The sequence below is a fragment of the Glycine soja genome, chromosome 7, assembly GCF_004193775.1.
Source record: "Glycine soja cultivar W05 chromosome 7, ASM419377v2, whole genome shotgun sequence".
Classification (NCBI taxonomy): domain Eukaryota; kingdom Viridiplantae; phylum Streptophyta; class Magnoliopsida; order Fabales; family Fabaceae; genus Glycine; species Glycine soja.
Genome location: NC_041008.1, coordinates 39974194 through 39989189, shown reverse-complemented (window position 1 = coordinate 39989189; position 14996 = coordinate 39974194). Strand labels below are relative to the sequence as shown.

At 32.9% G+C, this 14996-nt stretch overlaps 2 protein-coding genes across 6 annotated transcripts; one reads left to right on the top strand and one right to left on the bottom strand.

The window, feature by feature from the left end:
* The first annotated feature begins 219 nt into the window (after positions 1-219).
* LOC114419647 (something about silencing protein 10-like) lies at positions 220-6212 on the top strand. 5 transcript variants are annotated; one of them, XM_028385387.1, is made up of 16 exons: positions 220-467; positions 634-722; positions 929-1007; positions 1768-1907; positions 2017-2163; positions 2349-2461; positions 2667-2754; positions 2950-3129; positions 3669-3839; positions 3950-4027; positions 4183-4322; positions 4402-4528; positions 5048-5307; positions 5441-5501; positions 5593-5661; positions 5777-6212. In XM_028385387.1, exons 1-16 carry the CDS (start codon positions 350-352, stop codon positions 5906-5908), a joined length of 1992 nt encoding a protein of 663 aa, XP_028241188.1. In that variant the 5' UTR covers positions 220-349; the 3' UTR covers positions 5909-6212. The 5 variants fall into 5 exon arrangements, with proteins under 5 accessions (XP_028241188.1, XP_028241189.1, XP_028241186.1 ...); XM_028385388.1 differs by having other exon boundaries at positions 3669-3842; positions 4186-4322; XM_028385385.1 differs by having other exon boundaries at positions 3669-3842.
* A 1798-nt stretch (positions 6213-8010) lies between these two features.
* LOC114419646 (eukaryotic translation initiation factor 2A-like) lies at positions 8011-13672 on the bottom strand. Its single transcript, XM_028385382.1, has 13 exons — positions 13497-13672; positions 13065-13419; positions 12271-12457; positions 11350-11584; positions 11190-11258; positions 10611-10712; positions 10358-10398; positions 9727-9860; positions 9344-9407; positions 9159-9255; positions 8960-9081; positions 8742-8764; positions 8011-8643 (listed from the first exon to the last, which is right to left on the bottom strand). The coding sequence occupies exons 1-13, from the start codon at positions 13534-13536 to the stop codon at positions 8559-8561; spliced, it is 1554 nt and encodes a 517-aa protein (XP_028241183.1). The 5' UTR covers positions 13537-13672; the 3' UTR covers positions 8011-8558.
* Between the last annotated feature and the right edge of the window lie 1324 nt (positions 13673-14996).

The following is a 14996-nucleotide window of genomic DNA, read 5'->3' as shown; positions in this document are numbered from 1 at the left end:
GAGTAAGAAAGAAGCTTAAAAGAGAATAGGGGAGAAGGCAAAAGCGCTGGAACAATGAAAGTTAGAGATGTTGGGGTTCATGCTAAAATTAATAAAGGGTAAAAGAGTCCACTCAAGGGCTTTATTATTTCTGATGGGGTGCACCAAGCACAAAATGGGGTGCGTTAGGTAATTGTCCACCTCTTTTTTCTTTTCTCTTTTTCTTAATTCGCATCCCTGCTAGGTTTTCCCATTCTCTGGCCTTAAACCCTCACCTTTCGCGCCCTCACTGCACTGGTGCGAGACTCGTGAGTGTGAAGAGACAAAGGTGCAGTTCTAGGGTTTGGTGGTGAAGAACAGAGAACACAGGATGGGGAAGAAAAGAAGTACAAATTATCAGAAGAAAGATACCAAAAGCTCTAAAAGTAAAACAAGTTCTCGTCATGCTACTTATTCCAGTGACGACATGGACGACGAAATTGATGCCTGTAAATCTATTTTCTTCCTTTTTATTATTCTTTTCTTTTCCCTCCAGTTATAATTATTTATGTGATTTTTTTTTTACTGTGACCAGCATTTTGATTTGTTATACTTTTGATTCTTATGATTTTTGCTTGCTGGTTACTCACTTGTGTGATGCTTTGGGTTTTGCAGTTCATAAGCAGAGGGACATTGTCCCCCTTGACATTAATGATGATGCTGAAGAATCGGAAGACGAGGAGCTCCCTATTTTTGATGTTCAGGTTTTGGTTACTATAACTTATAAGCTCATTCATTGCTTATTTTTTTTAATATTGTAAATCCTTTTGTTTGACTCAATGAAACTTGAAACATTAAATCTTTATGTTTAATTTGTTTGCTTGACAATTGGAACAGGACTGTTGATGACAATTTTTATTTCATTTGTATATTTTGTCTCATTTTTTTTTCTTACAAATATCTGTTGAAGGATGTTGATGAAGATGAGGATGAGGATGAGGATGACGAAGATGATGATGATGATGATGGGGATGACGATGTGGCGAAGAGTAAGTATGATATTTTATATTTGATATAGATATAGATATACATATATAATTGAGGTTATTAGTCAAGACAAAGTGTATATATCTTTTTTATGCAAATGTATCATTCCTATCCAAGTGCTGTAGTCAAAGAGACTGCTGTACCATGATATTGAATCACAATGCATGCTCTTCTGTGTACTTTGCTCCATTTCCTGAATGGATAGATATACTGGTATTTTTGAAATCTGAATGTTAAACGGTCCTTTTTTGTTACAACTTCTATTGATGTTTATTCAGCCATATGCAGTTGACCTTAAATAACTTCAAGGTTATCATTAATCTTTATACTTGTTTTTGAAATAGCAACTAGAACGACACAAATTTACAAGTCTTCCATTTGTTAGTATATATTTTTGTACATAGCACAGTCTATAATGAATCTGTTTTTATCAAACCTTATGGCTGGTTTGAAAATGGTTAGTTAGTCTTAAATCAAGCAAAAATTAGTGAAAACTTGGACTTAAATAGTTGTAGATAATTTATAGAAATAAATGGAATCATATGTTCCCATGTTGGTGACAAAAATTTAGCTAAATCGTATTGTACATTATGCATTCCTGCTGTGTTTGTTGAAATTCTCAGTTTTTAAGCATGTATTTATAGTTTAGGCTTATGAAAAAAAATCTTCCTAAAATATGCCTTTGTTACTTGTGCAAATTTTTGAAGTGTAATTTATTCAAGAGATGTAGTTTCACTAAACCTATGTATATGCTGTGCTTAGTGATTAGGCAAAGGAAATATTTACGGGCAAAGTTTGGTGGAGGAGATGATGAAATGCATGATGTTGATGATGAGGAAGATTATAAACTTACATTAGGTGGGAAAAAATTCTCACACGGTGCTGAGAATCGAAATTTTGAGGTGAGTACACATGAAAAAAAAAATGTTTCCATATGTAAACCATTAATTTGTAGATTTTTCTGGTGCATTTTATTGTTTCTGTTAAGTAATTGTAAAATTTTGGTTTAAGATACAATCAAGTGATGATGAGGCCCCAAAAGAAGAGGAAGAATTGGCATTACAAATACAAAGGGAGAAGGCAAAATCCTTAACAATGGAAGACTATGACCTTGTGGATATAAGTGAAGACAAAGATAACGAAAAATTAACTTTGAAGGTTAGTGCTGCTGATTATCTCATTGGTTCATTGCCAAGTGTGGTCAATTTCCATATTACTAGAGGAAAAACATAATGGTGGAAGGAATAATAGGGAAATTCAACATATGGTGAAGGCATATATTTTGAGGTATAGAGGTATGGTATCTGTCATCAAACTTGTAGTAAACTTGTATATCTTTACAGGATGTGTCTGATAAAGGAAACGAAGCAATAAAATCACTGGATAGAGATATAATTTTCACTGTTGATGAACTGAATGCTTTGTCAAAGGAGGAGCAAATGAATGCTTTATACAGGTTAGGATGTTGTCTTTATCTTTAAGCCTATTGATTATGAGTTATAAATTATGATGTTACCTTTTCATGCATTGCTTTAGCTTAATATCTGACATTAGAAAAGAATGTTTTATATAGGTTAGGATGTTGTCTTTATCTTAAGTCTATGTCAATGCTGTCATTGTCCTATGCTTCTTCTTGACTAGTGACTATCTTCTCCTTGCAGGTCTGCTCCAGAATTAGTTGATTGGTTGTCAGAACTAAATGAGGTGCACAGACAACTCGAATGTGAAATTAACCCATTTTTAAGCAAGGTTGTTCCTCTTGTGGTTTTTCTTTTTTCCCTGATCCATGGTCATGCAAACCATGTAAAAAGAGTTTGGCCTGTATAAATATAAAAAAAAAATGCTTATTTTGTATAGGAGTAGAGTCAATCAATTTATATCTATCAATAATATATCTAAAGAGGCTTTCCTTTGATTTTATCATTATTTTTATCTTTTGTGAAGGTTAAAAAGGGGGAAATAGTTATGAAAGGAGAAGTGCGTTATTTTGAGTTGAAGCAGCTTATTTTTCTGTCCTATTGCCAAGCAATAACGTTCTTCCTTCTCCTCAAGTCTGAAGGGCAGCCAGTCCATGATCATCCCATAATAGCTCGCCTTGAAGAGATCAAGAAATTATTGGATCAGGTTTTGTTATTTTCAAAATAGCTAAATATCTGTGACTATAAGGATCTAGTTTCCAAAATCATTTGTCTTATGAATATGGTTAGCATAGTGACATAAAGAGCTTTGGCCGGATGGAGAGCCCCAATATCACTTATTCATGCCTTAGCTTTCTTGTATACAGGATTGTCCATTAATGCAATAACCTGGAAGTAGATGTAAGGGTAAAAATATATGCCAATGACATTGCTTCATTAGTCCTGTTTTGTTAGATAATCAGTGTTTCAACTAACTTTATTGGAAATATGTATGCTTATATTGGATGATTTATTATATTGCATACACCTATATTGGTAGCCTTGCTTACACAGTATACAAACTGGTATAATTCATGCTAGATTAATGTATGAAATATGAACTCTCTAACATGATGTCATCAACTGTGCATAGTTATCTGCTGACATTTACACCATTGATGTGCAATTGCACACAAATATTGGATTTGAGATGAAGTTTGTTTTCCTTGGTTTTTGCAATTTTTTAATGTGTGCCTCTCTCAACAGATAAAACAACTTGACACAAAACTTCCATTTGAACTTGAGGACATTCTTAAAGAAAATAATGGGTTAGAAACAGTACTAAATTCAGATATTGAGAACGCTCCAACGACAAATGATTCTATCGTTAAAAACCAAGAGCAGCCTCTTGTCTCTGCCAAATCAACAGAAGAAACAGTGGTGGTATTCATCACTTGTTAATCTTGGCTTTTATATTTATCTGTCATCCAAATGGCAACCTTAGAAAATGTCCTCAATGGTCAACATTTTTTTATGTACTGATGCAGCCTAACAAGCAAGTTGAGATACAAGAATTGGAATCCTCAAAGGATGGTGTACAGAAAACAAGAAAAGTTAAACCTCAGGTAAATTATAGATCATGGCATGTGATGCTTTTTTACTTTTACTTTGTTTCTATTGAATCTCAATATAGTATACTGGGAGTGTACCTTTATATTTGATTTATTTTTGTTGGTGTAAAAGGTTATTAATTTGACTGAAATAAACCTTAACATGGCAGAAGGATCACATTGGCGCACAGAGTTTGGAAATGCTAAAAGTTAGAGCTTCCCTCGAGGAAAAACTGAAAAACAAGGGTCTGTACAGCTCCATTGCTCCAAAGCCTAGTAATGCATTAAAGCGTTTGAGACCAGTTAATGGGTATAGCTTCACTCTTCTATCCTTTACACTACTTGTTTCAAGCATGTTGGAACTTATTAGCCACTTACAAATTTCACAGCCAGCTCGAAACATATGATGATTTTAATGATGATACCATGGATGCCAATGGGGAAGCTAGATTGATTAATGGTTATGGCTCAAAACAAGTTTCACAATTCCTTAATGCAAATATGAAGAAGCCCAAGGTACTGAACTTCAAAGTTTTGCACGATGAATTTGATGTCTGATTCCCTTTGCAATTCATAGTGGCGTGCACATTGTAGGCTACTTTAAAATGTCATTTTAACCACTGTATGGAAGGACTTGGATCCCTTATGCCCTGTTTGGTAGAGAGGAGAGAAATAGTGTAGATGCAAATAAAAAGGGAGTGGAAATAGGGGAGGAATAAAGTGAAAAGTAAAGGTTTTGGTTGAAGAGAAATAGAGAAGAGATGAGTAGAAATAGGTGAGAAATAGTACTAGTGGGCCCCACTACTTTTGAAATAGTTTCCCTCTTTCTCCCTTCTAGATTGACTATTGAGCTATGACCCGGCCTGCTGCCAATGTTAGTTCATTTTGTTTGTGTAAAAGGTTGTACAGTATCTGCAGTTTGTGCTATTCATGATGCAAAAGAAATAAAATCTTTCCATTGTTTTAGGCTACAAAATATTCACTCTTTATATCACCTGCTTTTGAAACATCTAACTGATCCTTTTTTTGAGTAAGGTGGTTTCTGGTGATGATGATTTACCAAAGAGAGATGATATTGGTGAAAGGCGAAGGAAACACGAGCTTCGGGTGTTGGCTGGTGCTGGAATTAGGACTGAGGATGATGATGGTGATGATCAGATGACTGATCTTGGACCTAATGAGGTTACCGATGAAGAGGATGACGGTGGAAGTGGGGACTCAGAAAATGAATTTTACAAACAAGTGGAACAACTGCGAGCTGCAAAACTTGCAGCAAAAGCTGAGACTTACTCAAGGTGAAGTTTTGTTAGCCTTTTGGCTCTTTTGTAACTTGTTCTGGATATATTATGCTTTAATATGACTTGGCTATTTCAATTTTATTGTTGCGACCATCTTCAATTTGGTAATAAAGATTGATTGCTGTTGCAGGAACACTTCAGTCTCTTCATTGCCAGAGATTGTAGAAGGAAAGCGCCATATTTCTTCTCAGGTTCTTGCTCAATCTACTATGGTTTTCAATTGAATTGTTCATCATTTCTTACAAAATTGCAAGCATTTACCTTGTTGCCAATATGCTGTAGATTGAGAAGAATAGGGGACTAACCCGCAATCGCAACAAGGCAAAAAAGAATCCCAGAAAGAATTACAAGGTACTCTGTCTAGAAGCATTTATTCTTTGGGGTTAACAAACTCCTCAAATTGTGTTGGTTAGCTGGTGTCTTTCTTGCTTGACATTTGTCTTTATCTTGCTATCCCAATGTGCAGCTCAAGCATCAAAAGGCTGTTAAGAACCGCAAGGGGCAAGTTCAGAGTATCAAGAGGCCGACTGCTCCTTATGGTGGAGAATCCTCTGGAATTAATGCGGCTATCAGTAGAAGCATCAGATTCAAGAGCTGATATTGTTATTAGCTTTACAATATCTTTCCAAAATTATCCAATTTTAAATCATATACGTAGATGGAAGTATCTTGTTTGCTTCGGCGAAAGTATAGCCTGTAGGTGTTTGTTTGGGAGATAAGCATATATGGCATATTAAGTTATTTGCAATTTTGCCAGTTTTGATCCTGTATTTTCAGAGTAATGTTTTAGTATTTTACTTGTCAACTTTGTAAGTGACACTAAAAGAGTTCCAGAGTGCTGGAATGAGCTTTACATGAATTCTAACAGGCGAAAATTATAATAGTGTTGGATTTTTCGTTGACTAAGCGTGTTAGAGAAAAAGTAATAACATTTTTTGACAGACATACGTTAAGATCTTTCTTAACGAAAAATTAAATACAAGAACTGAATACCATTTTAGTAAACTATTGTTTGAATCATTTGTCATTCAATGTTCTGTTCTAGTTTTAGGCTTTAGCAGAGCCAACCAACGAGACGCTAGAGGAAGCTTAAAAAAATAAAAGAGACTACTAGAGAAAGAATGACAATTACACAGTGAATAGTTCTATATAGCACTAACGTTAGCTTTATTTTTTATTTTTTGAGGTTTATTTCTTTTGTATTAACCATGAGATTTAAGTAAATTTTAATGGCTCATCCTAGCCTTCTTAGTTCTTTCTGCTAAATAGGGAATTTGAATGCCATAGATTTGTAAGATAATATAGGAGAAAGTGCAGTCCCAGGATGAGTGCTCCGGTAGAATGTTTCTTATATTATTCATTGTATACAAGTTAGTCGAACCAATAACAATGGAAGATCAGGCATGAGGGTTTTATGGTTTGTTCATGTGATTCTTTATAATAAGTTTTGTTGGATTTACTTCAAAGCTTATTTTTAAAATTTAAATGTTTTTAGTCTTCCGAAGTTCAAATTTTTTCAATTTTAGTTTATGTAAGGGGGTGTTTGGTTTGGTTATTTTTTGTTTTCATTTTTACTGGAAATAGAAAAAAAGTAATGAAAATGTGTTTGATTGGATTTTTGAAAACATTTTCAGTGAAAATATTTTTTCTCAAACGAACAAAAAACTAAAAACAATAAAATCTCGTTTTCAGTTGAAATCAGGAACCTTATTTTAGGTAAAATGAAAATGCGGTGACAAGAAATATAATTTTAAGCAAATCTAAAAATACATTTTCTTTTGAAAACACATTTTCAGTGTTTTTATTTTTTGAAAGCAGAAAACAAGAAGTCAAACCAAACATGTTTTTAAAATTCTAATCTTTTGAAAATGAAAACAACTTTTAGAAAATGAAAACAAAAAATAAAAACAGAAAATAAAAAGCAAATCACATCTAAGTTTTTTTATTCATTTTAGTCTTAGTAAATTTGGGTTTTTTAAGTTTTGATGCTGGTAAGAAATTTATTCATTTTTCATCTTGTCAGTTTACACAATTTTAATTTTGGTCTCTTTAAGATTTTATTTTTTTTATTTTTAGTCTTCATAAATATGTGCTTATAAGGACCAAAATGAATAAAAAAAGTAAACTTAAAAATAAAGAAAAAATCAAAAAATCTTACAAGAACTAAATTGAAAAGACATGCACTTACATGAACTAAAAACAAACAAAAGAATTTAAAGGAACTAAAATTAAAAAAAAAACATATTTATAGGGACAAAAACATTTAAGTCTTTTTTAATTGTAGGACAAAACTTGTGTATTAAAATATTTTGCACTTTATCTCAATCGAATTGAAATTTTACCTTAACGATTCACACCAACATTTTGCTGACCTTTATATATGTAATATCTAATAAAAATTCAGATTGATTGAAGAATTACTAGTCAAAAAAAAAAAAAAAAACTAACTGAACCCAAAATTTGTCCTTATTTTTAGTCTTGTACTCGTGTGTTAAAGGAAAAAAGGGAGCGCACCCTACTTATTATGATTCCACTTGCAATAAATACTTATTTCAACTGGAAATTAAAACTTTTCCCGTTAACTTTTATTGCATGGATTATTGAGATGAGACTCAAATTCTGAAGAGAAACACTAGAAAACTTAAAAGCTACACTTAAGTTTTGCCCTTGTTTTTTACTATTGTACTTTGTATGTATGTATTAGAAATTACGTCTTGTCCATACATACTTTTGTCTTGTCCATACATACTTTGGTGCTCGTGTGTACGTACACACGTGTGTGTATGTACTAGAAATTACGTCTTGTCTATACATAATCTTGTGCATGTACGTACACACGCGTGTGCGCACCCTACTTATAATTCCATTTATCTTACAACAAATACATATTTTATCAGGAGGAGAAAAGAGATTTATCTTCTACTCTCACCTTTTATATCCCAACCGGAAACAAAAGAATGTTTGTGACCTACGTATAATTTCACTTCTCTTACAATGAATACTTCTTTTATCATGAGAAAGAGATTTATCTTCTCCCACCTTTTATATCCCAGCTGAAAGCATAAACCTACAACACGACTTCAAGCAACCTCAAAATCTGAGCAAATCAAAACTTCCCAAAGTTGGTTGCCAGGGACATAATACAATTAAAACCTAGTAAAGCAAAACCTGAAGCCTCAAATTTTCAGGTGCACGAGTGCAGTAGTCGAAAAGCAATTTAGAATGCATTAGGAAGAACATTGATTCCATCACGAAGAACTGGCATCAGAAGCCTTTTTCTCCTTCTGTTTTTCCCTCTTTTTCTTGTTTCGTAATGCATTCTTGCTCAGTGGTCTAAATTAATCAACAAATATAGTCATTAATAACAGAATATAAATCATAAGAACTTAAGAATAAAAGAAAGGAAAAGGGGGAGGAGGAAAGGTACTTACTCTGCAGGAGTCTCTCCAAACAACTGCAAATACAAATCATTTTAGCATCATTAGAGACATAAACTAAAAAATGAAACTCAGCTCCAAGGGTTCAAGACAAGATGCATAAAGATATACTGGAACAATTTGACTACATGCTATGCCATGCTTAATAGCTGAAAAATTATATTGACAATTAAAAATAGAAAGAATGACAGCATAGTTTCTGCATTGTGTACCTCTGCCTGAATAGCAGATGCATTCTTAGCATGTGGAGGACGATATGCAGCAGGTTTTTGTGTTGGGGGGTTGGTAGAGGAGGCTTTTGTAGAAGTCTGGGTTGACTTTGGTGGTCCTTGACCTGAAATTAGTTCATGGTCTTCAATGAGCAGAAAATATAACTCAACTAAATGAAATTTTATAAGCATCATAACGAACCTGATGGTTTCTTATCTTCAAGTTGTACCAAATTTAGAGACTTAATTAATTCAGCAATATCACCAAACTTACTGGGTGACTCTGGTTTCCAATCAGCCTGCAAATAGTTTGCATACGATTCAATAAAATCTGTGAAAAATGATCAAAGAAACAATTAATCAGCAAAAGTTTAAGACACCACTGACCTGGTACAATTTATCAAACATCTTTTTGAAGTATAATGACCCATTGTAGTGAAAAATCTTGATCCTTCAATACAAGAAAATAAAATATAACAAAAAAAAATGTGTGAATAAGACTATGACCACCAAAAAAGTGGAAATCAACATATAATATAACAATCAGTAAAATGTTCTATAAATTATCTGAGTTATCGTCCTATAAAAGCCCATAAGTGTTGTTCAAAGTAATCATTGACTAATTATAATCAAATCAATGGAAAGTGGAAACAGAAAATCAGGATGACATTGTACACTTAACAACAAAATAATGTGCCCATGGGTAGAAGATTGCATATTTTTAGGCATTGAGTAATTCAAGATCCTGCTAATGACCAAATATTACATACCCATTGTCAACTTGAAGCCTTGGAGCTGTTGTAGCTGTCATGAAATAACACCCATCCGGAGACCATTCACTAGTCACAGACCATTCAGCCTTAGTGGCTCCAAGTTGTTTCTTATCTATGTAATCCCAAAATACCTAGCACATAAACGTGCGAAACATATGAAATCTGTTAGTGGTTCCAAATTGTCACATATGAAGTTCACATAAGAAACATGTGTTTGCAATCTTGCATGCATTTGAGCATGAGACATGGAAGTACAGCAGATACTTGCAATTTCTTATTTCCTTCAATTATTGTTTTAATAACTAACAAAAAATGCTACGTGAATCGTTGGGAACCACTATTTTTGGGAAATAATCACTTCCTTCAAAGCTCTTCTGAGAAGCTATCAAAATCAAGTGATTATTTCTTCAAAATAAATTGAACAAGGAATTCACTCAGTACTAAAGACCAAAGGCACAAAAAATATAACATTTTAAGTGATTCTTATACTCTAAAAGTGATTGTAAGTCATAATTTGTTTTTCAACAAGGTTAATCAGTAACCCTAGATAAGTCATTACAATCAGATCTTTTCCACCAGAAAGGAAAAATCAAAACAGAGCATAATGATTCAAATAGTCAGAACATACCATATCACCAGGCAAGTTACCAAAGCCAGCCAAACACAAAACTGGAAGCTAACAATCAAGGAGCCCATATTTAGATGCTCATGTCATAAGAATATAGAGCCACTTCAAATTTCCAATCCCAACCAAAAACCCTCAGGCCACAGGGCCTTTAAAAATTTAAAAGAGAAAGAAAAGAAAGAAATCTTATGTCAGGTAAGTGTTTAAAATTTATTTGACTAAATACAAAGAATGCCAATTCATCAGCAGAGGATACATTTCCCTTTTGGGTTCCAGCGAATAGTGTTGTAAGGACCAGTTCCAAGCTCTAGTAGAGGATTGCACTTCTTGTCAAACAGAGTTGCTTTAGCAGGCATAACTAAAACAAGTTAAGGAAAAGTGAAACATTCAAGAGATCTATAAAAAAAACCATTAAAAGAGTGATTAATATAATGAGGACATAAATTACTCATCATCTGACTTCTTAAAAATGTACAACTCATAAGGCATCAAAAAGTATGCAGAAAATATGTAATCCAGTTTGGTATATTATGGCATATCAAAAACCATATTTTAAGAGGGATTAGGTTTTTCAAATAGAGAAGATAGAAAGAAGCAGCTCTAATGTATTTTTGAAAGCATTTCCTATCATGAATATAAAATCATCTCAAAATAAATGTGCTTTTCAGCCAAAATGGGGTTCATGACTTTACCATAAGTACTGTTCTGTATAACGTATCAAACCTTACCTAGCCTAGTATACCATGTTAGCAGATCTTCAGCAAATATCAAATAGTGGTAACTTTAGTGCATGCTATTTATATCCATATTGTATATATCATAGAGAAAAGGATACACCCATATACAACAGCAAATTCCAGGCCAGAATATGACCACTGAGCATCATGAATGGGCCCATCTTTCCCTGCCAATTTGTTTAAAAAAATAGAATATTACCCTTCTTATAGACATTATATAACCAATTATCAGTTCTTTTAGTAGCAGCAAGAACATACGAAGAGGCACAAGTCCTTCATGCATCCCATCTGTGGTCAGATAGCATAATTTTGATTCTCCATAGTAACTCTGATTAGTTTTGTCAACGTCTGACTGCACCACCACTAGAAGCCCAGTTGAGCCATGATTCCATTTAAGTTGGGTGGTTGAACATCGGAAAAAACTACGTCGAGCAACAGGTTGACTTTGAGACGCATTTCCACAAGCAAATATCTGTACACTAGCAGGAATCCCCTACAAGGTAGAAAACTTCATAATATTCCCATCAAAATTGAAAAGGTGTGATAAATAATCATTATTTCTAGATGCCTGCCACACAGGACATAAACCTGAAATTTAAACCTTTATTTAATGAGACATAATGAACAAAGAAGACTGCATATGCAAAGAAATTCAGATTAGATTTCCTATTATATGATCTGTGTTTAGGGCAACATATTTTCATAAGACACAGTCATCAGTCATTCATTCATAGGCTACCAATCTGATCTAACAACCCCCAAAAAAAAATCAATAATCAATAATTCCATTCTTTGAATGTTCACCAATTATTGAAAATTATAGAGAGGAAGAAAAATGAGAAACATGTATCGGAATCCATGTCTTAACGACACAGTGGAAAATATCATGTATAGTTTTACAATTACCCTAATTATTGTAATTACATAACAGTATACAACATATAAATACCCTATTTACAATTTTTCTGTCAGCCAAGAATTTAGAAGAAAATGAAAGATGCTTGTCCTCCAAATACTCAACTTCTATGTATCAGCAGTTCATAGAATTTCATATTTCATATATTAAAAACCTAACAAACAGCATGCCAAATTATCTAATACCAAATTACCATTCATTGATTTATTTGCAAAAAACTGAACTAAGCCTCCACGATAAGAATTAAATTGAGAGACACAAACCTTGGATTCTGGAACAAATGCAGCTACATGAGATCCCGGTAAACTAGAAAGCTCAGCAGCAGCAACTCCCTGAACTCTCAACCGACAGACAACTCCCTTCGAAAAATCCCCAGTATCAAAAAATTGTACCTCATTAGTGGCCAACCGACACACAGTAGCTTCATCAGAACTAAACTGAATCGCAGGCCTGAACAACAGACAGACACGGTAACAGTTATTTAAACAAACTTCTCTATAAACACTTATAAGAAAAGAAAATTAAAAAAAGTGAAATGAAATCAGTTGCTCCTATAAGCTAAAATCAGCTCATGTGTATACAAATCTATAACTGTCATTTAACTTCTCCATAAACTGATTTTAACTTATGCATGAGTTAAATTTAGCTTATGGAAAAAGCTAATTTCATTTTGTCCTTCTTATTTCCTTCTCCTATACTAATCTATAGAAGCTCTGTCCTTTAGCTTCTCTACAAACTGATTTTAACTTATGCATAAGCTAATTTTAGCTTATGAAAATAGCTTATTTCATTTTTCCTTCTTATTTCATCCTACGAGTTTGGGTAAGCTTATGAAGAAGAAAAAAATGAAATGAGCTTATCAATAAGCTAAAATTAGCTTATTTCATTTTATCTTCTTATTTTCTTCTCCTAGAAGTTCTTCTGGATAAGTTTACCCAAACAGGTCCTTAACGGGCAAGGTTATCTAAACAGAAGCAAGGTCATGTTAACCAGAAGCATAAATTTGGTAAGAACTAAGAACACTTTGGTTTCCACAAATAACGAAATGATCACACACCAATTGGCTTTCGTCATGTTCTTCTGCGACTGCTGGTAAACCGCAGCACCGGTCTCGATGCTCCACAGCGTTACATTCTTCTCCTGCGGCCCCGAAGGCTTCTGGAAGGTTTGCAAGTAAGTTCCTTTGGGTGACAAGGCCGCAGCAACGACATTGGGCACTTCAAAAACCCTAATCTCCTTGGCAGTGCTGCAATCGTACACGCTAATCAGCGAGTTCGATTTCGTCACCATGAGATTGGATCCGTCGTCGCTGAACTTCGCATTGATGCAGTTCACTTTCTCGAGCTTGACGCTTGGTTGATCGTTCGCGAAGGGGGGTCCGGTCCAGAGCGAGAAATCCTCTGGTCCTCGAACTGAGAGAACGAAACGGAAATCAAAAGTTAGAGAGAAAATGAGAGAGAGAGAGAAAAACGATTGAATCGATAGATACCTAATATCTCGAGAGATGGTGAATGGCTATTTGATGCCATTGGAAGCGAAACGAAGGAGAAATTTAAAAGCTTGTTGTTTGTGGATTGTTACGGCCTCGCCGGAGAGGCACGCACGCGACAAGCTGCTGCTGCTGCTACTGCTACTATACTCTGCTATTCTAGGAAGGGAACTCAGTTCACTTATGCTTTTTACAAATTTATTTTGTGCTTAAAATTAAAAATATTTTTTTATTCGTTTTAGGTGAAATCATATATTTTTAATCATTTATCTTATTTTTATATGCTATTTGATCCTTTGAGTTAAAAAAAATAGTTCTTTATTTTGTTAATAGTATTATCGTAATGATAATTAAAAGGGTAAATATTCTTTTTTTTTCAAAAAACATGAACCGATGAGATATTGATTTTTGAAAAAGGAAAAATTTAACTTTAGTAATGTATAAAGAGTGCAATTGATTTGTCTCATCATTAAATTTGTGAAACAATTTTATTATTAAGTTAATCAAGTATCAATTTGATAATAATTTATATTTTTTTAATAATTAATTTGACATTAAGTTATAAAATTAAATGATCAATTTGTCATTAGATTGTCGGCATGATTTATTTAGATTAAATTTAAATTTTTCATCTTAAAAACATTACTTTAGCACCATTTCATACTCTCATGAACCAAAATGTTTATTTATCCTAATTAAAAATTACCACAAATAATACCTCTTTTTTTTTAATACCGCAATTTGATTTTGTTCTCGTTAAAGATTTCAAACTTGTGTCAAATTGATTGAGTGGTCTATTTGGTAGTTGAAATTGTTCCAGTACATGTTTTAATACAAATCCAACGGATAAAAACAAAAAACAAAAATAAGTAATGATTCTTTAACAAAATTACTTTTGCTTCAAAAATAATTTTTATGAGAGATTTCACTAATACACTATTTAACCTCCTTCCCCATGTGTTTCTTTTATTTCAATTTTTATAACTTTAAATTTTAGTCTTGTAATCTTTAAATAATAACAACTAACATTATTGTATAATTTTTTTATGGTAGTGTTTGATTCATAGTATAATTTTATATTCTCATAAATCATGTTTTCCGAAATAATATATCTAAGAATTTTATTCTCATTAACATGTTTGATTATTATTTAGTAATTTCATAAATAAAGTTAAAATTTATCTAATTAAAAAATAAAATTGAAAAAAATAGGTAGAAAAATATCGTGACAATAGGTAGTATTTTCAATAAATGTTAGGTTTTAATTTGTTAATTTATGAGAATAGGTAGTTATTATAAAAAATAAATAACTTCTATTCCCATAAGAATATCATATACACATCTCCTTCTCATAGGAATAGAGTTTGCTTACAATATGACAGTAAAATATATTTAAGAATATATTGTCATAATCTTCTAACAATCATGAAAGTATTTATTCTTACCCTCATATTCTTGAGAATAAAAGAACATGACTTGAAACAAGTGTCTCCTATGTAA

Coding starts and splice junctions, on each gene's coding strand:
- LOC114419647 (XM_028385383.1), top strand. CDS start 350: ATGGGGAAGAAAAGAAGTACAAATTATCAGAAGAAAGATACCAAAAGC. Junction 4,323..4,401: donor CGTTTGAGACCAGTTAATGG/GTATAGCTTCAC, acceptor CAAATTTCACAG/CCAGCTCGAAACATATGATG. Junction 5,308..5,440: donor AAAGCTGAGACTTACTCAAG/GTGAAGTTTTGT, acceptor TTGCTGTTGCAG/GAACACTTCAGTCTCTTCAT.
- LOC114419646 (XM_028385382.1), bottom strand. CDS start 13,536: ATGGCATCAAATAGCCATTCACCATCTCTCGAGATATTAG. Junction 13,420..13,496: donor ACCATCTCTCGAGATATTAG/GTATCTATCGAT, acceptor TCGTTCTCTCAG/TTCGAGGACCAGAGGATTTC. Junction 9,082..9,158: donor TGAAGATAAGAAACCATCAG/GTTCGTTATGAT, acceptor AACTAATTTCAG/GTCAAGGACCACCAAAGTCA.